General features: G+C 38.0%; 1 protein-coding gene across 2 annotated transcripts in view; it reads right to left on the bottom strand.

Annotated features, from left to right (window-relative positions):
• The window catches only part of LOC150091138 (choline-phosphate cytidylyltransferase A-like), a 260,273-nt gene that overhangs the window by 158,269 nt on the left and 74,665 nt on the right, over window positions 1-27,339 (bottom strand). The window contains exons 1-2 of one of the 2 annotated variants that reach the window (XM_090382186.1): window positions 11,394-11,529; window positions 9,801-9,909 (exon numbers count right to left, since the gene is read on the bottom strand). In XM_090382186.1, coding sequence (XP_090238312.1) covers window positions 9,801-9,819 — 19 coding nt within the window. In that variant the 5' untranslated portion in view covers window positions 9,820-9,909; window positions 11,394-11,529. Of the gene's footprint in view, window positions 1-9,800; window positions 9,910-11,393; window positions 11,530-27,339 lie in introns of those variants that run through there. The other variant, XM_090382185.1, reaches the window with a different exon arrangement.

Below are 27,339 nucleotides of genomic sequence, written 5' to 3'. Positions count from 1 at the left end.
TTGCCTGCCAAACCTCCTTTGTGACTTGGTTACAGACCAACTTATATCTCTCATAGGCTTCTGTGTCACCTGTTAATTTATATGTATCCCATGCATTTTTTTATTCTCTGCCACATGTCTCATTAGTTCATCTGACATCCATTTAGGCCTAAACCTTGAACAATATTTCTTAGTTAGTATGAAAAGCCTAGTAGCTTCCAAGATTAATTCTTTGAATGTTTTCCATTTTGAATTTGCTGTTGGTAACATCAGTTGATCTGATTCTATAGAATTTAAAAACTGTCTGAGACCTCTGTTGTCTGTGTGGTCTTCAAGCATGCTGTGATCACTTCTGCCCTGGTGGTTCCTTTATCTTCAGATTCTTAATGCATGAAGAATCACTACTGATAATCAGATCAAGACTATTACTCTCTCTAGTTGCCTCCCGAACATGCTTCTGTAGAAAACAATCAAATAAATCCACAAAAGCTTTGCTAGTGTGTGAGTAAGCAACCCACAAATTCTAGTCAATATCTGGGAAATTAAAATTCTGCATTATAAGACAACCTGATTTACTGGCCCACTCTATTTCTCTGTACAGTTGTGTATCATACTCATCAGAGTCATTAGGCCTATAACACACTCCTACTCTCAATTTTGCTTTCCCAGTTCTTATGTCACACCAAACTGACTCGACACTGCTCTGTCCACCCATGTCAACTGGCTGTACTTCCTTGGATTTTGTGTTTTTTAACTAATAACATAATCCCTTCTCCCTTCCTATCCACATTGTACTCCTCAAATTCCAATTCTGCATCCCTTATATCTGAGTGACACGATGTATCTGATTCCCCAACAATATCTGCCTTTGATGTTTTGACCAACACTTCACAAATATTCTTGCACTCTTTCTATTTAAGTGTATCCAATCTCTGTAGAAGCAGTCTCTCCTGTTAACAAGCACAGACTTGAGCCTTGTACAAAATCTCCATGGCTGAATTGATCGACAAGGCTCTAATCATATACTCCCTCCTGTCGTGTCTAGGCAGAATTGCAGACACTTTCAAATTCAGCCCTCACTTGTGGCTTTTTTTCAACACTGACTTGTACTTGTTAAGTAATTCTGCCGGTCTCCTACTCTTAATATCATTAGTGCCAATGTATACAGCAATATCACCTTTTGTGTGCTTAAAAGATGTTATCTGCTCTACAACGTCATCAACATTTGCTCCTGGCAGACATAACCTTGTCCTGTTCCACCTATCCTTTCTGCACAATATATTCACTGTTTTCCTGAGAATAAAGTCACCGACAACAACTAGTTCCTGTGGGACCAACGCATTCTGCCTTGGTGGTTGCCGCTGTGTTGCGTGATGTTCAAGTGCAAGCTCTTGTGTTGATGTGGGCAGTTGAGTGCCTGATAGGTCAATTTATATCTTTCGAAGGCATCTACCCTTTCCTTCAAGTTCTCATATAGGCCCATAACAACACTGAGTTGGCGCCTGATTTCCTCACACTCCTTACATAGCACACGCAAAGACATTTCCCTTGGCAATATATCCCATTCCCGATTGTCCACAAACATCAAACAAGCAGTACATTTCAATAGGCTGTGATTCAGAGGACAACTGCCCCCCCCCCCCATCAGTTCATTAGTTGAAGTATGGCACTCCCATTAGCTTGAGCGTTTTGCTTTGCTGCTGTGGTCTGAATCATGATATCGATTCAATTTCAATACAAAAATATAACACTTAAACTACTCTTAATATCATTAGTGCCAACGTATACAGCAATATCACCTTTTGTGTCCTAAAAGATGTTATCTGCTGTACAACGTCATCAACTTTTGCTTCTGGCAGACATACCCTTGTCCTGTTCCACCTATCACTTATATCACAATGCAGTTATAACACTAAAGATATACAGGTAGTTCTTGACTTTAACAGTTAATTCGTTCCTTGCATGCACTCGTAAAGTGGGAATTTATTTCACAGAGACATAAGGTTAAAAATAGGGGTTATGTTCTCGACAATGAAATTGGTTTATGTTTAAACAATGACTGATTTATTCAAAGAAATGAGAATGTAGCCTGTAAATTCAAACAAATTATAATAATAGAGAAATTATTTACGACTTACAAATGTTCAAGAATGTTTATTCTTCATCATCATCATTATTGACTAAATGCACAATTGTTGATCACTCATTATTGGCTTGGCACTCGTTGGTTTGTTGCACAAGGAGTCGTCTTTTTCAGAAATGTTTCAAGAGACGTTTGTTTCCAAGATAATCTTCTCTTTTAATTATAAATTTCAAGATTGCATGCATAAGCATTTTTTAACGGCACACACAAATTTCAACTAACACGATTTGCATGGAGTAACAAGTTTACGAAGCTTAAAAAAAAAAAGGAATGAAGAGAAGATTCTGAAAATTTGTTTTTTATGAGATTGAATATTTCAGTAAAGGAGAAACACATTTCACCATAATAACGTAAAAAAACCATACAATTTCAGCTATCGGTATTTTTGCAAATGCAAGAAGGTCAAGTTTACTACCCATTTATAATTGCTTGCAGTAACAGAAAAGCCCAATAAACTGGAAAGTACAAATTGTTTTTATTGTTTTATGGTCGTGACCTCCAGAAATGTGTTGTAGAAAAATATCACAAAGGCGTTCAAAATTGATTCTTATAACAGAACATATGACAGAGGCTGCCGTAGCCTAGTGGTCAGGTGCACAGGTGCATAAGTACACGTGACTGAATACAGTGCTGCTTCTTGTATTCTGGCTAGCTTGTGAACTTCTCTGACCGTTTGGTTGTCCCGGAATATAAACAGAAAATTTATTTTATTACGATGAAACTGTAGTGCATTTTAATGATTTGAATTGGTAACTAATACAATTTATAAACCATGCTCACGACCTTTTATATGGCCTTAAGGTCACGCTCATGACCTTAAAAATTTAGAGATAAATCTCTCTAAAAGAAACTACAAGAGAAGCAACAAACACAAAAAAGAAACACAAAATCTAAGTAAGTGCATCCAATTGATGTTGGTGGACAATGCAATGTTGAGTCTGTTTGGTGTGACATAAGCACTGGGAAAGGAAAAATGAGAGTAGATGTGTGTTACAGGCCTAATGAATCTGATGAGTATAATGAGCAATTGTGCAGAAAAATAGAGTGGGCCAGTAAATCAGAGTGTCTTATAATGGGGGATTTTAATTTTTCATAGGTTCACTGGAATTTGTGGGTTGGTCACTCATCCACTAGCAAGGCTTTGGTGGATTTATTGGATAATTGTTTTCTACATTAGCATGTTCGGGAGGCAACTAGAGGGAGTAATACTCTTGATCTGATTATCAGTGAAAATCAGATCAAGATTTTCACTGATTATCAAGTGAAAATCACCAAACAGACTCTGCAGTGATCACAGTGTGCTAAAGTGCGATTTACTCAAAGAGGTAACTACCATCAAGTGATTAATCTCAGAACAAACTCATTTCCAATATTCTTCCTTACATTTCTGTACAATTTTTTTTTTCACTCGCCTCTTAATAATTTGATACCTTTTCTGATCCTCCTGTCTTCCAGAGCCGACCGGGCTAGCCGAGTGGGTAAAGTACCTGCCCGGCAACCCAAAGGTCGCGGGTTCGATTCCCGCCTCGGGCTTGGATCAAAGTACTGCAAAAACCTTGGGAGGTGCAATATGGCCACAGAAGCCGATGCGCCAACAACTACCAAATCAAAAAAAAAAAAATCATCCTGTCTTCCAGAGCTAAGCCAGCTCATTGGCAGACTGGTCATTGCAAGGGGCCCCACTTGCCCGATGGCAAGTGGAGCCCCTTGCAATTAGACAATATGTTAAAAATGTTAATGACCTCTTAGTAGCTTGAAAATATAATAGTTGTGGGTGGGTCCCCTTTGTCTCCTGGCAACCAATATTTTCAGACCCAGTCTGTCACTGGCCATGCTTTATACTTCCTTCTTTTTAGTGATGATTTCAACAGCTTCTCCTGTCATCCACTCTGGCTTACTGTTATTCAATTTCCTTACAAAACCAAGTGCTTCCTTATCTGCCTCATGCAACACATCTTTAATTGATTGTAGACTTCACTTGCACTCCAATCCTCCCATACATTCAATTTTTGATCAATATTACTTTCATACAATCCTCTAACACTCTCATCTTGGTTTCGCTATTACACAGTTAGGTATTATATGTGCAATCTAAAATTTACCAAAATTTTAGATTGCACAGCAAGTTTCGCTACCTTTGCGATTTTTGTTTACGAAGCTTCAAAAATAGGAATGAAGAGCAGATTTTGAAAATATTTGTTTTTTATACGATTGAAGATTTCATTGAAGGGGAAACACATCTCACCATAATAACATAAAACCCACACAATTCCAGCTATTGGGATTATCGCAAATGCAATAAGATCAAATTTACTACCCATTTATAATAGATTGCACTAACAGAAAAGCCCAATAAACCAAAAAGTGCAAACTGTTTTTACTGTTTTATGATCAAGACCTCCAAAAACGTGCTTTAAAAAAATAAGAAAAATATAAAGGCCAAAACTGTTTCTTATAACTAAACATAGCAATAAACAGTGGTGTTTGTCTGGTTATTTTTGAAACAACTTCCTACTTCAGGAACCCCCGTCATCAGTTATCATACATTAGCTGTCCAGACAGAATCGTTTCCTGGTTTGAGGAAAATAAAGTGTTTTAATCAGTAAGGACTGCTTTTGCTAATTTAATATTTCTTGTCTATATGAAGTGTGTGTTTAATTCGTGCCTAATATGAAGCAAGCTACAACAAAAATTTTTAATTTAGAGGAAAAATTAAAAATCATCAAGGAGTTAGAAAATGGTGAAAAGGTTGTGATATTGGTCAAGAAATACAGCATAAATGAATCTAGCATTTGACAAATTAGGAAAAATGCTGATAAAATTAAAAGTTCAGTTATCTGTACCACATCATTGGCTGCAAAAAACACTACAAAAGTGAGAAATCTCTGTTATATAGAGAAAACAGAAAAATTACTTTCTTTCTGGATGGAAGATCTTTATCAAAAAGAGAATTCCTCTTAGTTCAGATATTATTTATGCCAACTCTGCAAATTTTTAATTGCTTACAAGAAGAAGAAGCCGGTCCATCCAATGCAGATGTCTTTCAGGCCAGTAAGAGTTGGTTTTGAAAATTGCAAAAAATGTCAGTCTTCACAATCTAAAATTAACGGGCAAAGCAGCAGTGCAGATAAGAAAGCTGCTTCTTTGTATCTGAAAACTTTAAAGGATGTTATTGCAACTGAGGGCTAACTAGCAAGTCAAGATAGCAACTGAGGGCTATCTAGCAAGACCGACTTATTTTGGAAGTGTATGCCAAGCCGAACATTCATTTCAAAAGAAGAGAAAACTAGCCCATATTACAAAGCTGCAAAAGATAGGTTAACACTTTTGTTATGTGGCAATGCAGAAGGTGATTTTAAGGGTAAACTGCTTCTTATTTATACATCAGAAAATCCTCATGCTTTCAAAGGAATATCAAAAAGCTCCTTACCAGTTCATTGGAAATAGAGCAAAAAAGCCAGAATGACGGCTAAAATCTTCTAGGATTGGTTTTTAAATTGCTTTTACGTCGAAACAAAAAGATATTGCCCAAATATAGCATTTAAAATCTTGCTAATTCTTGACAATGCACCCAGTTATCCTGCACATTTGTCTGATCTGCATCCAAATGTGAAAGTTACTTTCTTCCAGTGAATACAAGTTCGTTAATTCAGCCGATGGACCAAGGTCCATCGGCTGAATTAATGCTTCCTTTAAACTTTGTTACCTAAGAAGATCTTTTTCACAATTGGTAGAAGCATCTGATGGAATAGGCAGTCTTTCAATTCGAGATTACTGGCAGAATTATAACATTCTTGATGCTATAAAAAATATTGAGTTCATGTGGGGTGAAGTTTATGTGGGGTGAAAAAAGATTAGTGGAGAGGGATTTGAAGAACTGGAACCAGCAGATATCACAAAAGCCCTTGAATCTCAGAGAGAACAATATCAGTGGACGATATTTTTTCAAATTGTGAAGAAGATAACAAAAAAGATAAAAATGAAAATGCAAACAAAGATTTGACCGCAAAGAAACTAGCTGAATTTTTAAGACTTGCAAATCAGCTTAGCCAAGAAGCTCTGGATATTATTATTAGCTATATGGTGCAAGGAAGCCTGAGGCTCAGGCTGCACCAGCCAAAAAAAAAAAAAAAAAAAAAGTTCTTGAGTGATGATATCCAGCTCAGGACCATGGGTATACCAAGCCCATACTCACCAGGTGTGAGCCCCTGGTGTTACGGATCCTAATTTGGAGGGGAGTTTAAATTTTTCGCAGAACTTGACCATTAGCTTTAGTTCCTCATGAAGAAATTTATAGAGAAAAACAGCGTGCTTCTAAGCGAACAATTTTAACTAATTTTTTTTCCAAAAAGTGCCGATACTGTTGCAAGTTTATCACAGGAAAACAGCGATGAAGTAATGAATTTAGATTAAAAATCTAGAGGTATGTATTAGCAAGATTAATTTTATGGACATGTTTGTAATTTTTTTCTTTTTTCTTACCAAATGAAGACAATTTTTTTCAATTTAATTTTTTTAGCAAATTTTTTTTGCATAGAGGTATGGAACCCTCAAACTACGTTCCGCATTGCGCGGTGTTTTCCCAGAATGTAACCCCCACACATATCAAGGGATGACTGTACTTGATGATACCACTATCCTGCTCATTTCTCCTTTTAGACCACCAAAGGCACATTTACCTGTGCATGCAAGAAGCAGTGTTCATGCCACATTCTGTACTTCTCAATACCCGCACATCCCTCACACAATGCAGCACCTCTGTTGCTTTACAATCAGATGGTCACTAATAGACCTTAAGACTCTTGTATGCTTCACCCAAGTAAATTGATGGATATCTTTATGCACTTCACACAATGCGATCAATCTTTTACCTTTATCATTCTTTACATTCTCACCGAAAGGTTCAACCATTAAATCCCAATCATTCAACCAACTCTACTATTCAAGTCCCAGAGGACAAAGAGCTCTTGTTATCTCTGCATGTCTCCATAGATTCACTCAACTGCACAAAATACTCATCTTTTACCTGTACTGGTGCATCCTTTGTTGGATGCATATGTTCCAATTATGACCATTTTCACTCCATAAATACTGAGCACTACCTTTTAACAATTGCTGACTTCCTCTCAGATTTTAATAGCATTTTTCCATTTCTTCTTTATCCATAAAGAAACCCCAGCTTGCCCTCTGCCGCACCTTATCCACAACCACTGCATAACCATCCTGGATCTCGCAACCAGTAGCTTTCTTTTTAGTTTCTCTCACAACCATTAGATCTAAGTTTTTACTAGTAACTTCTGTCAACACTTCTTCTAATTTCCCAGTATATGATTTCCCTAATTTCCCAGTATATGATTTCCCTAATTTCCCAGTATATGATTTCTCTAATTTCCCACTTCATAGCCAATTTTGTTGCCTAAATTTCTGTCCAGTTTTATCCTTCTTTTGGGGATATGTAACAGAAGTTTTTCACAAGAAAGGGTGCCAGCCTTTTGTTTAACTCCCAACCCAGAGGACCAGGATTTTATTTTCGGAATGCACCTTCTCCAGGCCAACCCCAGACTGTACCAGGCCCCACAGAGAGAGAGATTAACACTGGGAGACCCCTACCTAGGGGTACAGGTCCCCAATGTTAACCTCTAATCCCCAAAAGGAGGATGAAACCAAGCAGACAAGCCTCCATAGCCGAGTGGTCGGGAATGGGAATGCAATAGCACACGCTCTTTGAGTGGACCGGGGATCAAGCCCCTAACTGCTAAATAAGGTTGATCTGCCAACCCGCACTGGACCGGCTTGGCAAATTATGGTCCATTTCCCTCAACATGAATTGTTGAGGAGGCTTCCATCCTGCAGTGGACTGATAGTAGCTGCAGTTTACCTTTACCCCTGGGTATGAACAGAAAATTTATTACTGCTCTTTTTTATAGTATATAAATTTCATGAATTTGAAGTGCTGATTAAGTTATCAAATGCAGACATTTTACAGGATTAACTGAAACAAGACCATTCAAGACAGAAATTGCTGAATTTTGATACTGTGGGTACAAGTACAGAAAGGACGGGGAAGTGGAGTTATGCTCTTGGTTAAGAAGCACATTCTAAGGCAGTACAACTGGCATCAGTTATCAGTGTAACGTTGAGTAAGTTTGGGGTGACAAAAGCCCTGAGAAAACAAAAAAAAAGAGAGTAAGAGTATATGTGTTACAGGCCAAATTACTGCGATGATTATAATGAGCAATTATACAAGCAGAGTGGGATAGTAAATCAGAATACCTTATCGTGAGAAATTTTAACTTTCTGAATACATTGGAAACAGTGGATAGATCATTCATACAGCAGGACAGTGGCGTATCCAGGTACCTTCGTAAGGGGGGGGGGGGGGGGGGCATGGTGACCAGGTCTAGGTAACAACGTAAGGCATGGCAATCAGGCTTTTGAGTTTGTTTGTTTTTTTTTTTTAAAACACCTCCTGTGTTCTGTTTTTTTAAATTTCTAATTTTTGGTTAAGGGGCACAGCCCCCTCTGCCCACCCCTGAATGCAGCAGGACATTTCTGGATTTACTAAATGACTGTTTTCCATACTATCGTATACAGCTTATCAAAAGCTGTATCACTCTGCATTATGGGTCAGAAAGCAATACTCTTGATCTGATTATCAGTAGTGTCTCTTCATTCAATAATAATCTTGAGGTTAAGGAGTCACCAGATGAAGGGATCACAGTGTTTTTAAGTTGGATTTATTTAAAGATATAACTACTGTCAAAGATTAAGGGAGGGTATTTTGCAAAGGTAACTACAACAGCCTTAGTTTTTAATTTTTTTTCAGAGGGACCAAATGATGCTAATAACTAAAAAGGCTAAATGGGAAGTAGCTGAAGAAGTAAACGTAAAAGTTACTAAGCTTTTTATACCAACTGACATACTGTTCAAAGATTTAAACCTAACTGAATGTCAGACGAACTGATGGAACTAGTGGCAGAGAAGAAAAAATGCATACGATGATTATAAATTATCAGGAAACAGAGGGCTACAGAAAGTATAAATCAGTAATCAAGTCAACAAAGGGTCAGGCAGACTACTGCAGATTACAGAAGTCTTATGTTAACAGTAGAAGGAAAGGGATGCACCACATCGGTCCACTGGATATGAATGCCATAAATATTGATGATCTTGTTCAGGTTGCTGAGAAAATTAATAATATTTTGCATCTATATGTGAAGAAGTTTTTAGAGATGGAGATACCAAAAATATACCTAAATTTATTATATTAAAAGAAGCAACAAAAGAGGTAAGCAAGCCCACAGCCATAATTATGAGAGTATCCTTGGATTCAGGGGAGGTCCATAGGAGATGTGCAAATGTCTCTCCTTTTCAAAGTGAGGAGGGAAATCAGTTATAACAAATAGTATGTAGAATCATGGAGTCACAATACAAAATGAGAATTTAATTACGCTATGAAGATATTAGAAAGTTATCTCTTGGTGTTGGTTGGAGGACCTGAAAAAAAATCATAAGTCAAATCAGATAAAAACTAAAACAAAAATAAATTTAAATTTACAAACCACAAATTAGTTAAAATATAACATTGTTCAAAATAATCACATTGGTTAGTTTTTGACATACCAAGAAACTTGTTTACATATCAAGAAACAATGCAGAAGAAAAAAAAAAAACTTGCCCATGCCACTTCTTGCCATCTCTTTAGTAATACGGATGGAATAGTCACAATGCTCTCTCTCTTCTATTGCTGCAGACTCATCACTATAAGGTGCAGGATGGCACAGACCCTAGAAATTAATATGCATGTCAAAATTTACCCATAATGTTCTATACCACAGAATTATTAATGGTTAATTTATATCAACTTGTTGTTTTGGACTGGAGTGCAAAGACAAGCCAATGTGCCAAAGTAATATACAAATTTTGTAGGGTGAAAAACTGGTGTTTCCCATTGGATTACAACTCATTAGAGAAAAAAAAAAAACTGGTAGAATTAGGTGAATCACTATGTAAGAGATGAAGTGACTTTGCACAGGATAAAAATTATTGTTGTTACTATAGCATATGAAGTACTTTACATTTATCAGGCACACACTTTATATTTATCAAAATTATTACAAAAGAAATAAATTTTAAATAAATACCATAAATATAGTATAAACTCTCACATCTGCCAATATTGGGACCAAGATTTCAGAATGAAACCTAATCAACATAGGCTAAGCATACTTGTGTGCAGGAAAAATGTCTAAGTTCCCATCATCACAATGCACACAAATCTTTCCATGCTGAGTATATGCCACTCTCAAAGTTATAGTGAAGCAATTGTATCCACCTGACCACTCATTGTTGTACCTCTGCTTATCAAGAGCTGTATCACCATGCATTATGGGTCAGAAAAATGAGTTGCAGAGGAATGTAAAGGTGTACCATTCATTTATTTTTGATTTCACATCTTACATGCCATTATTTCAGTTTTAAGTGTTAGTTAGATTGAAATTTTAGGTCAATAAGGTAGTAATGTAGTAGTAATGGCAAATGATGCAAGAAAGCAAGTTTATATAGCATCAGAAAAAAAAAAAAGTTCACCCACCCATACCCTCCAACAATTTGTCTAGTTTTCCCTTGAATTTATTCAACCCGTCCACTTCCACAAACAACAGATGGAAGCCTGTTCCAACAATCAACCACCCGCTGGCTGAAGGCAAACTTCCACACATCTATTCTGAATTTATGCCCCCTCATATGTATAGTATCATCAAGTGGAAGAATACCATTAACATTCAGCTTACTCAATCCATTCAAGGCTTTAAACACTTCAATCAAATCTCTCCACAGGTGCCGGGTCATGAGACACTGCAATTTACAGAACTGAAGCCTTTCTAGGTAAGCACACCCTTTTGTTCTCTTCACCAATCTGGTTGCCCTTCAATTTGTTATATAGGTTTGCTAAAAATGTGGTTTTTTTAAAAGTTATCCTGATTATATTGGTGGTATTAACGGTGATATTGTTAGATTTAAGAAATATAAACTATTGTTCTTCTCAACTCTGAGCGTACATTTAAACAGGATAAAAGACACTGAACTATAACAGGAGAATGTTGATCAATTGTTCACTGCTGATAATTAAAATGTCATCTGTGAAACACAGGCAAAAAATCCTGCAATCTAACATTACAGCTGAATTAAAAATAGCATTTAACTGAAGAAATTTTGTTGATAAAATAAAAAGGAGGTAAGCGTTTTACAATATTGTTTGGAGTCAACTTACTGTGTTATTTCAAAGTTCGGTCCAATTCCATTATGAAATTCATTTACGTTCATATCTCATCAAAAAAGGCAATAATGCCACTAGTTGCTACTTCTGCCAGAACCCAGGAAGAATGGTGGTCTTTTTATAATTTTAATCATATAGATTCACACTATGCTCATAACTATTAAAGACAGACATGATAAAAAAATAAAAATTTAAATTGTAATAAAAGTACTCAACCCATAAGTATAATAAACTTATCCAATAATAACAAACTTCAGCTTGTCCAATTTCAACAGGCCTTGTTGGAATTGGATTCAATTATTAAACAATATACCAAGCTTACTGCAAACAATATTGTAGAATAAACAATATTCTATACATTGAAAAAGTTTTCAACCTTGTGATATTTATTTGAGCCAATGGGAGAAGAGAGCAGGGCAATAATGTCACTTATTTGAGCCGATGGGGGAATAGTGTGGGGCAATTACGTCACTACAAGTGCACAGGTAAATAATTAAATTGCCTCCATAATGTTCACCAACCTCGTGAACGTGCTTCACTCTCTAATACATGATGTTCCATTGTAATGTCGGCTGATGAAGGTTTAGTTTGTATATTTGTAAAGTTTTAGTATTTTTTAAATATTTTAAATATGTATTTGTATAGTTTGCAAATAGTTTAGTACTTTGTAAATATTTTAAATATTTGTATAGTTTATAAATATCTTAGTCCTGTTCTTTCGGATGCAACAATATTCCTCATGCATTATGGAACCCGAAGCAAAAGGCCTTTTCCTAAGTGACCTATGTAAATGCAGGTAAATAGTTACATAGTGATATTTATTCCACCTTAAGAATGCAGTGTGGTGGGGTAGCCAATGGGAGAAGAGGGATGTGGGTCACATGGTCCAAGTGGGCGAGGCAGTTGCATCACTACAAATGCATAGGTAAATAATTATATAGGTCATTTCCTGATTAGATATCGATCAGGGCGTTTTGACAAGTGTGTCTTTTAGGTAGAAAAGACTTGACTTACTCCGTCATACCTCTACATTTTACGTAGAAAAGCATGTGCAGAGGTTGGCAAGCAAAGTGAGAAGGGGCAAAGTCCCCTAGTTTTTTATTATTAAAAAACTATTTTACAGATAATACTCACATGGAGTTAAATTTCTGAACTCTATGGGCTTGATTGTTTTCACAAGGAGTGACTAATGAGCTGTGGCCTTATCATAATGGAGAACACAGTTCTTTGCTCACTTAAGATGAGAATGATTTTATCTCACTTCATTAGGAAGGAAGACTGTGGGAGATTGTCACATCAGTGAAGGTGGTTTAGTTACACAGTCTGCGTAGCAAATTGAATAATTGTGTCACCGAGGATTACCTGAATGGGGATTGTCCTCTACTAATACAAGTCTTTCATGCAAAGCTAGTTTCATTCATACACATATTTACACAAAATGTAGTCTTACTATAACCTTGTGTAAACATGCTAAAGTTCTAAATAAACATCTTTCCTAGTTTGATGTTTATTCACTGCTCAAGCTCAGTCATCTTACTTAAGTGAATAATTCATAAAACTGCAATATGACAGAGCACACTAAGAATATTCAGCTAACTAATGTTGAATGAATTCCATTTGTTTAGCAAGTGAAACAAATACTAGGTTTGCAACGAATAACTGGATACCTATACCACTACTTGAATGCACAAGTGTTTATGACCATCAGCACCGCTAAGCAGTTTCAACTTTCTTATTTTTACTCTACATACAGGATGATTTTTCATTCATCGTACTATTTCTTTTCTTTGCTTCATTATGTTGAGAAACGTTTGGAGATTTGGTTGGCAACATCTCATACTGCAATTTTCCCTGGAATTCCTGGATGAAATTTTTGACAACAAGGTAGTGTCTAACTGCTATTCTGAGGTGTACGGCAAAGGACTGGCATGGTGTTAAATGTCATGCAATTTTTATATTTGGGGTTATCTCAAAGACATAGGATTTTGGAAGAATCTATTAACCATTTCTGGAAGAGAAGAAAACAACTGAAGATGAAATTCTTTTGTCAATGGAAATGTTGGAGCATGTTCTTCACAACTTAACACTCATTACTGATAAACATGGAGGACACACTGAACATTAGCATTAGCAGAGGCATATGATGCAAGAAAGCAAGCTTTCACAGCATCAGCCAAAAAAAAAAAACACCTCCCTTTTCATCCCTCCATTCATTTCAAATGCCTGTCCAGCTCAGCCTTAAATTTATTTAGACTATCAACTTCCACAAAAGATGGAAGTCTGTTCCACCAATCAACTACCTGCTGGCTAAAGGCAAATTTCCGCACATCTATTCTACAACTGTCTTTCCTCAATTAGAATCTATGACCCCCTCGGGTTCTTAATCTGAGCAAGAATCCCATCAGCATTCAGCTTGCTCAACCCATTCAAGGCCTTATACACCTCAATCAGATCACCTCGCAGGTGCCTACTCTCCAGGTGCTGCAATTTGCAGAACTTGCAGAACACCCCTTTGTTCCCCTCGCCAATCTTATTGCCCTTCTTTGTACTCATTCTAGCAACTCTACATCCTTCCTAAAATGAGGCCTCCAGACCTGTACACAGTACTCTAGGTGTGGATAATCACCTCCCTATCCCTGCTAGCAAAATTCCTATATATCATTGACAAGATCTACACTGCTTAGCGAACTTCATATTTGACTGCACAATTACCCCCAGGTCTTTTTCACTTTCCACATCCCTGAGTGTAGTACCACACAGTTGGTATGTTTCTCTTGAGTTATTGCTACCCATATGCAGTACTTTGCATTTGTCAATGTTAAACTTCAGTTGCCACTTCTCAGCCCATTTGCCCAACTTATTTAGATCCAGTTGGAGTAGCATACTGTCTTAACCTGATATACATTCATCAATATCATCGATAAATATACAAAACAACAATGGGCCCAACACCGAACCCTGAGGAACTCCACTAATAACATTTATCCACGAAGAACATTATTCATTGATTACCACTCTGTCATCTCCCACTCAACCATCCCTTTATCCATTGTAGCAACTTACCCTCAATGCCATACCTCTCCAATTTGTATAGCATGTGCAACATGTGTGACATGAATTTCTTAACACTGCTAAATATAGTTCAAGTGTTAATTTCTGTTTCTAAACAACATACTACGTTCTTCAGATGAATAAAATGGTATGAGAAATAAAAAGAAAATCATCCCCTGTATTTATTTTTTGTACATTTTTGTGCTCTGTTCTGCCACCAACCCCCACTAAATGTGAGAGAATGTAATGGCATGGAGTGTCCAACCCCTGGTCGGATACTCCACATGGAAGTGTTCTCAAAGAGTTTTAAACAAAGCAACACAATACTGGCCAGTATTAATGCACCATCCAGTAATATTAAATATGATGATGACTAGTACATGAGAGAATCTTTGCTTTAGCACTGGAGAAGTTGTACACTTCCACATATAACTCTGCTGATTAATACCTGGATTATTAGGGTGTACCTAAGGCTCATTTGCTGTAAAGTCATTATTTTCAGCAATCATTTTTCTTCATCTATAAATGGACCTCAGCGTGCATATATATTGTTCAGATATTAGCAATTTTAGAAAACAAAGCGAGCTGACCACTTCACATATATAGTCAGTATGTTGTGTTCATTGCTGATGCCAGAACAACATGTATGAATACTATCCTAAGATATATTCATGATATTAGCAAGGTTTCTTGAAGTTATATACAGCAGTATATTATACTAACAACAGTATTGATGTTTTGATCACTTACTGCAGATATTTAAGCATATGCAGTAACTTGAAAAATTAAAAAATTCTCTGGACACTACTTGCAACAGCAAGTAAGCTTGTATATAATATATTTTTTTCATTTTTTATAATATTATTTAATATTACAATAAGTAATAATATTTAAGAGCGGCACACTGTTCTTTATATATGTCAGCCATTGCAATTGACAGCAGCAAAGCATAGTTCTCATGTATATCAAAAATTTATTTTACTTTTTAAGGATGTTTAAAAAATTTCTAAACATCCTTATACTAAATCATGCAGAGGATCATCCTTATACTAAATCAGTGGTCAACAAATTTTCAAAAGTTTTTTTATTTCTTTGATGAAAGTATTTTGTCTGTATTGTTTTGCATGTGCCAAGTTCAGAAATCAGCATTAAATATTATTTTGCTCAATTTTCGAAAATACTTGCTATGTTTTATATTGTATGACATATGCTACATAGGCCTAAAAAGAATAAAAATACATAAAGAACATCCACCATACTGTTTTAATATATCTTATACTGAAAAACATGTTATATTATAAAAAAACTTTACAAAACAGTTTAATTTAATAAAACTTGTATAATAGTTATAAGAGAATTATATAATTATATAATAGTAAATAACAGTTATTGGAAAAAAAATATATATAGATTAAATCAGAGTGATCAGTACTTTGGATTACAAGTTTTATTTGATAATTGGAATAAGAATTCCAGTTTTAATAAATAAGTCTTCTTTCCAGTTTCCTAATAACAGTGTGCAGCTAGCACAACATGGCATGCAAAATAGAGCAGTCATTAGAGGGGGTTAGTGGTATGATACATAAATTACTAATGCAACAGCACTTCAATTCTGCATATGCCCATCGTTACTGTCCACAATACACGTGCTTGATTGCAAAACTTTGATCAAGCATGGAAAAGTGGAGAAGCAAAACTCGCTATCAAACTGCATGTTAAAAAATTATTTAAATTTTTTTTTTGAAATTATGAAATTTTTTTAAAACAAAGTAGATAAGGAAAAACTTAACTTTTATTTTAAGGTTTTTATTTTCAAACTTATTTTAAAACCTTTTAAAATACAGTTTTGTTATATATGCATAAAAGATATTCCACAGGATATGTCTGTTGCAATAATATGGTGATTATGGAAATATTATCTCTTGTGATGTTTAATGGTTTAAAAAAAATGGGAAGCGGAAGTGACTAATAGTGTCCTGTTTATATTTTAAATCTTCACATATTTCAAGAAAATTAATAAAAGTTTTGTTTCTTTGAAAATATTACTGCAGTCCATTAGTAAAATGTTCAAATATTGCTATACCCCAAACAGAATTCAAAAACATTAAAAAAATATATTTTCCAGAAGTGAAATAGAAAGTTGAGCACCTGTCAGGTGGTTAAACTTTCTATATTAGCATAGCACAAGCATATTTAACCCAAGAGGCCCACATCTGGCGAGTATGGGCTTGGCCCACCCAGGGTCCTGATCTAGACATCATCATTCTTCTCTTTCTTGGTGACTCCCTTCTACTTTTGACTCCTGTTTTCTCTCTTGCTCTCTCTATAGTGAAGGGAAGTAATGATGCTTAGGATCTTCAAATTACAAGGTCGTTCTAGATGCAATCTGTTCAGGCAAATTTGAATAATCTTGGAGAAATTAGTGGAGTTATAAATAGCGAAAGATATGACTGGATTTGGGGATGAGAAAGTTGATAATGGAGAGGATGAATATAGTGAAATCTACATGTCTGTGGTGAGTCATGAGAAAATAACAGATGCAATATCCACTGGAACAATGCAAAGAAGTTCTGGAAAGGGTAGGCCAAAGAATATTAAGAATAAAACCGATGGAACATTAACTAAACTAGATACTGAAGAGGAAAGCAGAAGTGAAGGTTTGCAGATGACTGGTGACTTGGGGATGGTTACTCCATTATCTTCCAGAAGTCGGTCTCCCGGATGTTTTAGAGCAGTTAGGCTTCGAAATAGATCTAATAGAATGGATGACAGTTCAAGGGGCACCCCTACCTTGCGGGGCACGGCTACGTCATCACGCAGTAGATCCCCTCAGCCTAGGAAAAGTGCCAAAGGTAAATGTGTGCAACATTCCAAAGGAAGTACCAGTTTGAAAAATACTATGCACAATGTTCCGAAGGATCTTGACTTAGCCAAGGTAAATAGGAATTTGGAGAAGTTGATGAAATGCACACCAACTGTTTCCCTTGGTTTGTCTCCATGCGAAGGAATACAGAGTATGCTAGATCAAGGGGATTTTTACCTGGATAGTGCGAAGGAACCTGTAGATTTAGCTGAGAAAATATCTTTTAAAACATTTAGTGAGCTTTCTCTCTGCCTGCGCAAGGACCTGGAGAAATTTCTTTTCAGGAGTAAAAAGGTGTTGGTATGACTTGAAAATGGGGTACTTTCAAGATGGCGCACACTTGAAAGTGCTCTACATGATGTTGGCATTGAAAATGAATGTCTAAAGGAGAAGGTCACTGGCTTAGAGAGGATACTAGATGTGAATGAGAAACAACTGAGAGAGATCCAGATCAAGGAAGACTGGCTTTATAAGGAACTGTTTAATGCTTCCTTGTTGGGAGCAGGAAATAAATGCTTAAAGGATAACATTATATCCTTGAAGGTGAAATTGGAGGAATACAAACAAAAAATTGAAGGACTGAAAAATAAAGATAGCAATATGGTAAGAGAACTATATAGTAAGGTAATCCAGCATAGAACACCTCAGAATCAGGTGAACATCGAGGGACGAGGGCAAACTAAGGGCAAAAATGAAAGTCAGGTGTGCTGTCTTCCTCGTCATTGGATGGAACAGGAGGACATGTTCTGATAGTGAAAGCAGCTGAGGGATCAAGATTGAAAAATAGTGATGAGGTGCGTTTAGCAGTAACTAAAGAGCTTAAAAGCAGCTTAAAGAAAATTAGAATAAGGAGGCTTCGGAAGATTAGAGATAATGGTGTGGTATTGGAGATGCAAACAGAAAAGGAGCTACAAGAGATAAAGGAATGCGAGAGCATTAAACAATTGGGTGTGATTCTCAAGATTTCAAAAGAGCCAGGGTGAAAAATAATATTGTATGATGTGGAAAAAACGATCAACAAGGAAGACCTGTTAGAAGACTTATATAACAAAAATTTACTAAATATGAATTGTAGTATTAATAAAGCAAAAACAGGAAATAATTGGGTCCTCCAGGTGTCAAGGCGTATTAGAAGTCATTTGTTACTGCATGGTAGAATTTTTATTGGCTTCATGTCGTATAAGTTCAATGACTTTCATTTAGTTACTTTGTGCTACAATTGTCAGGGATTTGGTCATACAGCCAGAACATGTTATTGCACAGACCCTGTCTGCAGTCACTGTGCAGGTATAGGATGTTCCTACACATTCTGTACTCATCAGCGAGAACAACCAAGCTGTTCCAATTGTAAGGCAAAAAAATCGAGCTGCAAATCATTCCATTAGGAGTAAACAGTATCCAGAATACTTGAATGCATTTAAGTTGGTCAAAGAAAGAGCACGGCAATTTGATAATGTTAATGGCAGATATTGATAATCACTTAATTCTTAATCAGTACAATGCAAAATCGAATGGTAACCTACGTATACTACAGATTAATGCTCAGAGATCAAAATCGGTGGCTGATGAAGTTAGACTAGTGTGGAGCAGAGAGAATATTGATATAGCCTGCATAGAGGAACCATACTTAGTGAAAGGTTGGCCTACAGGATATTCACTTTCAGCACGTGTACTCTGTGCAGATGAACCAGACTTAAGGGCTGCAATTGTAATGTTTAATAAGGACATAGTTATAACTGTTATAAATTCGTTGTGCTCTTCACAGATGGTATGCATAGGGGTAGAGTCAGATCTTGCATCGTTCTATCTATGTTGTATGTATTGTCATCACTCAACAGACATTAATTTCTACATCAGGTACATGGAACTGGTTCAAAATCGCTTGGGTAGTAATTCAGTAATATTTGCAATGGATTCTAATGCAAGATCAGCATCATGGTTTGATAGAATTACAAATGATCATGTTTGTTAACTAGATGAATTCTTGGCTTGTTGTGGATTATTTATACAAAATCTACCAAATTCAGATAGTACTTTCTTCACTGTTAATGGAGAATCAAATATTGACTTGATAATCTGTAACGTAAGGGCAGCTGGTATCGTGGACGATTGGCGATTAAGAGCAGAGTAGCAGAGTGGGTCTGCTCTGATCATCGGGCCACTGTATTTTCTGTCAGGGACATAACAAAACTAGCTCTGTCTCAGGAACAGTTACAACGATTTGCTATCGAAAATGAAAAGTGGAACAGGTTTGACGAATATATTCATGTCCGACTTGGGAATCTGGGTATTTGGGCATTCAGTCAGATGTCTGTAGAGAATGCAGTGGAGTTACTTCAGCGCTCTCTCTTTGAGGCTTCCAGCACATCTATGACAGGATTCCAGTTAAATGGTGTTCTGGTGAGTTAAGCCAACTTCGAAAGCAGTTCATAAAGCACGGAAAATGTACCAAAGAAGTAAGCGTAACGGTGGGGAGGAGGAAGTTAATATACTTAAAGTAGAGTATCAGAGGATACGGAGTGCATACGTGCACATGATATCTAAATCAAAATTAACTGCCTGGAGAACATTGGTTAGAAAAGTGGGCAATGAGAACCCATGGGGAATTGTATATAAGCTATGTACTGGCAAGGCTAAAATATATAATGGAGATACAGCATACTCTATTGGAGGTGTTGACCAGGAAAGTACAAGGTGGAGAGAAAGTATGTCTGCGATTTTGGATCATCTGATTGGAGATACTATCTCTGAGCAAGATGACGAGGAACAGATGTTGATGAAAAGGCTTAATCATGCTTACTCTGGGGTGCATGACGAGGATCCCTTTAGCCTGATTGAACTTTGTGATACAGTACAATGCATAAGGAACAACAAATGTCCAGGGATGGACCTCACTGAAGGAGAGGTCATTAAACGGGCTCATCGGATCCTTCTTGAAGCTTTTAATAGCTGCCTGCGTGATGGGGCCTTTCCATCACCATGGAAGGATACCCTATTAAAGCTGATACTGAAGGGACCATCTAGGCCAAAGAATGATCCATGATCTTATCAGCCTATTGCCCTCCTACCTGGATTAGGAAAGGTGTTCGAAAGGATGTTGGCGAGACAGATTACTGACTATACTGAAAAAAACTTAGGCTGGTCTGGCAGACAATATGGTTTTACTCCAGGTCGTGGAACAGAAGATGTGCTTCGGGCATTGCAAAACTATATATTAGGCTCGAACAGTAAGTATGTCCTTGGAATCTTTATTGACTTTGAGGGAGCTTTTGACTCCATTCAATGGAGCAGCGTTCTTATGATGTTGAGACTTGCAGGCTGTTCAACTAAGATCTTTAGGGTGGTAAAGGCCTACTTCACACACCGTACAGTGACTGTTAAGTTGTCGGTTGATTCTATTGTACGAGAGGTGACCAGGGGATGCCCACAAGTACTGGTTTTTTGACCACTAATATGTAACCTAGTTTTGGCGGACTGGTTGCGTAGGGACTTCAAGCATACAGAGATGGTGGCATATGCCGATGATCTTGTGTTGCTTATTGAAGGAAATACACGGATGCAACTAGAAACCAGGTCACAGCAGGTTTTGTTTGAACTTAATAACTGGTGTAGGTTACATAAACTGACTGTATCAGGAATCAAAACAAGGACAATGGTCTTTAAGGTTCAATTTTTGAGTAGAAGACCCACGGTTGTTAGAATGAATGGGTTGAGCCTAAAATCGGCAAGGCAATTAAAATATCTAGGAATTATGTTTGATGGATCTTTGACTTTCAAACTCACATGTTACTTATCTATCAGAAGAGGTGAGGAAATTTATTGGGATGATTACTCGAATCACTAGAGTTGGCTTAGGAATAAAAGGTAAGACACTGAACTTGCTATATGAATGTGTATTTATCCCCATGGTAACGTATGGTGCACAAATTTGGTTTGAACGTGTAAGTGGAAAAGTATTTACTAGAAAGCTCAGTTCCATTCAAAGAGTAATGCTCCTTAGTATGTGCATGGCATGCAGAACTGTGTCGACCCCAGCTTTGCAGATTGTGACTGGAAAATTGCCTATTGATCTGCATTTATTGTATTTTGCATTGGCTTACTTCATCTGCCATGGCATTCCCTGTTCTTTTCTGAATATACAGGTGGACATTTTGGCAGATCCCAGGAAGGGAAAGAAAGGACAAGAATCTGGGATGGTTTGGTAAAAGTCTGGTAAGAGCGTTGGAGTGTTTGTGATAAAGGGCAGATTACACAAAATTTTTTCTCAGATTTAAGAAATGCAGCCTCGATAAAATTCAAATAGTTTGCCCCGAACTTACAAGCTATGTTCTTATTAACTGGTCATGGTTCGATTAATGCAAAGTTTTTTTTTATGTAAACCCCAAATACGAGAGGTATTAGAACCTATAGTACTTAGTACCGTGCTTGGGTTGGAGTTTGAGAAGACAAAAGAAGATATTTGTTGACATTGGACTTAAACTTCTGTAGACTGTAATTTTCAGGAAATACGTATGAAGGAAAGTTGTTCCAGAAAACAGCAATTGAATGAATAAATGAGGAAGATGAAAAGTTGGTTCTGTGAGTTTGAAGTTGGGCAGTAAATGAACGTTGGCTGGTGGCGACACGTGTTCGGACTGTTTTGAAAGAGAGAGCAGGAATTATAGAAGCTAATTCAGAAGAACAGTGCCCATGGAAGTATCTGAAGAAGAGGCATGCAGCAGAAACAATACGTCTATGAGACAGCGAGTTCAGAGACTCTGTTAGAGATGGAATCAAGAAGCCCGAGAGAGGTTTTGGGGGCACCACCCCAATGTGGGAACAATATTCCATGGCAGGGCAGATTTGCGATTTGTACAGAATGAACAGCCTTGGAAGAAAAGTAGAGGCGAGAGCGAAAAAGAAAACCAAGTTTTATAGATGCAGAGGAAGCAATATTTGTAATGTGCTTGTGCCAAGAGAGATTAAAAGTCAGGGTAATCCCCAAAAGAGATATATCATTTTGCCTAGAAATCGGAGTGTCACCAAAGATAAGCATAGTAACAGAAGAATCCTTTTTGCGAGATATAAGACAAGACTGAATTTTAGAAGGATTGAAATCAACTAAGTTGTCTTTGCCCCACTGGAGAATTACCTGAAGATCGGCATTTAAGGAATTGGTAGCAGATTTTCGAGAAGTTGAAGCTCATCGAGCAGGACAAGGTTTCTCAAAATGGAAAGTGGAATGCAATGTGCTATCATCGGCAAAACTATGGATAGGATTTCCAGTCAATGGAAGAAGGTCATTAATATACAAGAGGAAAAGAGTGGGGGAAAGTGCCGGTGTTCCCCGAGGTTCAGACCTTGGCGAACCCCGGCATTAGTGGAGAAGTTAGAAGACAGAGAGCCATCTACCATCACCCTCAGTGAGCTATCAGAGAGAAAACTGGATAACCAATTACTAAAAATAGTTGGCAAACCTTATGATGGAAGCTTGTTTGGAAGACCTTTATGCCAAACACGATCGAAAGCCTTTGAGAAGACAAGAGCAACTACTTGTGTTTCACCGAACCTTTTCATTGAATTAGTCCATAAATGGGTAACATAAGCCAGAATATCACAAGTGGATCGACACTGACGGAATCCATACTGGCGATCGTTGATCAGACGGAAGGTTTCTAGGTAGTTTAAAATTTGGCGGTTAATTGATTTCTCCTTACTTTAGAAAGAGTAGAAGTAATTGCAATGGGACGATAATTGGATGGGAGGGATTTCTCACCCTTTTTAGGAACTGGCTGGATATGAGCAAATTTCCAAGCAGAAGGAAAAACACCTTTGGAATAAGAAAGTGAAAAAAGGCAGCAAAGAATAGGAGTAAGTTCAGGAGCACAGGTTTTGAGAACAAGTGGAGAAATACCATCGGGACCTGGAGCTTTCTTAGCATCCACATTCGTCAAAATCCTTCTGACATCCATTCAACGGAAGACCACAGGAGGCACTGAATGGAGCACGCCGGGAATAGTGGGAGGTGCCTCACCAAGATTGCCAATGCACGAGTTGAAAGAAAAATGGGACGCCAGCAGGTCAGCCCCATCCCTGGCCGAAGCGACAACAGAACCATCTGGCTCAGACAGAGGTGGGCAAAAGCTGCGGCCAACAGCTTTAGCAAGAAGCAAGTTCTCCACTCTTAGCCTGTTCAAACTCTAGTTTGGACCGGTCAATAACTGCCCCACAACTGCTGCGAGCTCCGGTGCAGGCAGAAAATGAAACTGAAGAACTAGAAACAAGCCAACTACGACATGCAACATTTCTCTCCCGAACAGCCCTAGCAGACTCATCGGAAAACCAATGCTCAGACAAAGGACGAGACCCCAAAGTGGAGTGTGGGACAAAGGACTCCATTCCCACAAGAACAACCTCACTGACACGATCCGAGCAAACGCTGACATCAGAACCTTTGAAACAGCAGTCCGACCAAGGAAAAGAAGTATCGCGGGCCACCGCACTCTGCACCCCTGCAATGCTAAACAACACGAGACAAAGGCTCCATTGGAGAAGAGACAACCACCAAGCAGCGATCTGAAGTGCCTAAAGGGCCTCTCACTTTGGCCATGTACTTAGAAGGGTTGTTTGTGAGAAAAACAACAAGCGTATTGGCTGTACGATTAGGATTGTCCAGTATTCTTGTAGGTAAATGAACAATCTGTGCAAGATCATTAGTAATTGCAAAAGCCTCAGCATCTCGACCAGCTGGGTCGGTGTGACTAGAAAACGGAAGCCAGCTGGAGTTGTGAACATTAAAATCACCAAGGAAAATTACCTCACTGTTAGGAAAGTTGGACTGGAGAAATTCAAGCTGCAAAGAGAGGAAGTCAAAGAGCTCCAAGTGATTACTGGAGTTGGGAGAACGGTAGAGACAACAGATGAATTTGACACAATGAGGTATAGAGATTTTAAGCCAGAGAAGATCAAAGAGAGGAGATTCCAAATTGCTAAGTCTGTGACAAGGAATATCAAAACGGACATATGCACAAGTACCACCTTTGAGGCGAAAAGAATCATACAGTGAAAGTTGCATGATTTAGGAATTAATGAAAGATCTAGTTGCCATTGTGGCAAAAGAGAATCATGGGAATATTATGTACAACCGTGAGGAGTACTGCGAATTCGAATTGAAATCTCGGGTTAGTAATCTCTGAATATATCTTATGGCAGAAGGCTGTGAGACAATTCTAGTTGATAAAAGAGAGAACTTCTTGGCTTTCCAAGCCTTTGCAACTGCAATATTTCTTAGGCAGAAGATTCTTCTGCATCTGGAGGCCTTGGATTTGTAATGCGGTATGGTGTATGCCGAATTACCTAGAATTCTGTGAAATCGTGGAGGCTTGAGTCTGCTATATCCTTGTGCTGGCATTTCTGTTCTCGGCAGCTCCTAGCACTGCTGGCTTTCCAACAGACTGTGAACAGATGCAGATCTTTCCAATGAAGTTTGGACTTAGTCTGAAATTTAATTATATGTATATTTTATTTTTTATGTAATTTGATTATTTTTCAATTTGTTCATATCAATCTTTTTTGGTCATGGTAGGTTTTTTCCCTCCCTACTTGGGCAAACAGGAGAGGAGTATATAAGAGTACTGCTAAATTATGTGTAACTGACAACAGGGTTGCCATTGGTTGGCTGGGACCGCTTTAAGTAATAAATATCAATCAATCAATCACTCTCTCTCTCGGGGTAACCCAGATTTTTTTTTTTTTTTTTTTTTTGGCTGGTGCTGTAAAAGCCTCAGGCTTCCTTGCACCATATGGCTAATAATAATAATAAAGATGGCACGATGACTCAGTGGTTACAACACTGGACTACCAGTCTGATGGACCCGGGTTCAAGTACTGCCTTGGCAGAAGCAAACGTGGCTCCAACATGCTAGGAGACCGGTATAATAATAGTAATAAATTAGAATAATAACAATAATAAATAAAGTAATAGTAATAAAAAATTAATAAATAAATAAACATTGTGAAAGTTGCTCCAATGGACCTACCTACTCCAAGGTTGGAGTGGCGGCTAAGGCAGATTGTGGCCCCATCTGGTGTCACTCACGAGAACTACCACTGGACATAAGCCGAAGCTAAACAGGTTCACCACCATAGATGGATGATGTCACAGAGAAATATTAATCATACTGCATCGAGTGTGGCGCAGGATAACATCACTTGCATTCAGGCCTTAGGCAGAGGGGGCAGTCTGAAAAATCAGAGACAGTCTCCTGAGGAAGACAGTGGAGCAAGTGATGCTGTCTCCCATATAGCTACCACAAGAGGACAAGATCCTCCAGCCCTACCAACTGGAAGTGCTTCCTGCGCAACTGAGGAAGGAAGAAAACGCAAACGCATGAAGTGGAGAATCGAAATGAATATATACATCATGCAAGCATACTACGAAATAATGAAACTGGAGACCGATATCACAACTTAAAGGGCGAGACTACATACCAAGTAGCTGGAACGATTCCCGTATATTCAGGTCACCAAACAGTGACCAGAGAAGGACCATCATCACAAAGAACCTGATAGCTCCTGTAATCTTGGAAAAAAATCAAGCAGGATGTGAGCGATCAACTACAAAAGATAAAGAATACGGAACAAGAGGAGGAAGAACATACCACCACCGAACCAGAGGAGGAAGAGCAAGAAGAAATACAACCCACAGCAGCTGAAGTGGAAAGAGACAAGGTCATGATATACAGAATAGAGGACAAGTGGAAGAAGGCCCTAATAGAATTCGAAGGAATGGACCCCACAAAGACTCACGTGATACAGAAGCAGAGGCCGAACAGAACCTTGTGAAGAGTCACAGACCACCTCAATCGGCACATACTACCACATTACCTCGACAGCAATGGTGCAACACTGGAGGCCGTCCACACAGCTGTGTATTGTTCTGCGGTAGCAGCCACGAGGATTAATGGAAGAGAAACGAGAGACCAGCAGCAGAAGAACCGAAAACAGAAGGAACAGCCAGTTTGAGAAAGAAGACTTTAGCAGAAGATAGAAGATTTAAGAGTCAAGATAGTCCAATTAACCCAGTACCAACAGGGCAACAGGAGTAAGAAATTAACAGCAAAAGTGAAGAGAATCCTCCAAGTGAGACACAGCATCTAGAGCAAACATGAGACAAAAAAAAAAAAAAAAAAAAAATCACAGAATGGGAGAGTCCTTGCACTCAACAAGAGACTACACCGATACAAAGAGAGCCCCAGAGGAAAATAAACAACTGAATCTTCGATGAGAACTAAAGAGGCTTCTACAGGAGTCTCAGAGAAGACGGGGAAAGGACCACCCGAGCAGAAGACGATTGAGGAGTTCTGGAGAAACATATGGAGCAGGGAACTAAGGCATAACAGCCGTGCCACCTGGATAGAAGCAGAACGCAAGAAAACCAAGGACGTACAAGAAATGAGAGGGTGGGAGATTCGGGAAGAAGTAAAACAGACAATCAAGAACTCTCACAACTGGCAAACTCCAGGAATAGATAACGTCCACAACTATTGGTACAAGAAGTTCACTTTCACACACAAGCACATTTCAGAGCAGTTCACCCGAATGATACGGCACACTGAGACAATCCAGAAGTTTCTCACTCAAGGAATCACATATCTGAAGCCTAAAGATGAAGATAAAGAAGATACCTGGCAAATTATAGGCCAATCACCTGCCTCCCAACAATGTACATGATCCTGACCAGCTGCATAACCAGGAAGATATCAGAACACTTGGAAAGCCAGAACATAATGGCCAAACAGCAGAAAGGATGCACGGTTATGGGGTTAAGCCTACAAGAAGCACCGCAACATGTACACAGTCTACATCGATAACCGCAAGGCCTTCAACTCAGTGCCTCATAGCTGGCTAATAGAGACGCTGAACATCTACAAATTCAATTCGATAGTGACAAACTTCCTAGGAGAAACGATGGCAAAATGGAGTATCACCATTAAAGTCGAAAACATCACAACCAGGCCAATCCCCATCAGGAGAGGAATTTTTCAG

The sequence above is a fragment of the Mastigoproctus giganteus genome, chromosome 1, assembly GCF_048544385.1.
Source record: "Mastigoproctus giganteus isolate SK-2022 chromosome 1, ASM4854438v1, whole genome shotgun sequence".
In the NCBI taxonomy this organism is placed as follows: domain Eukaryota; kingdom Metazoa; phylum Arthropoda; class Arachnida; order Uropygi; family Thelyphonidae; genus Mastigoproctus; species Mastigoproctus giganteus.
Note: the sequence above shows the minus strand (reverse complement) of the source record. Positions and strands in the feature narration are given on the sequence as shown.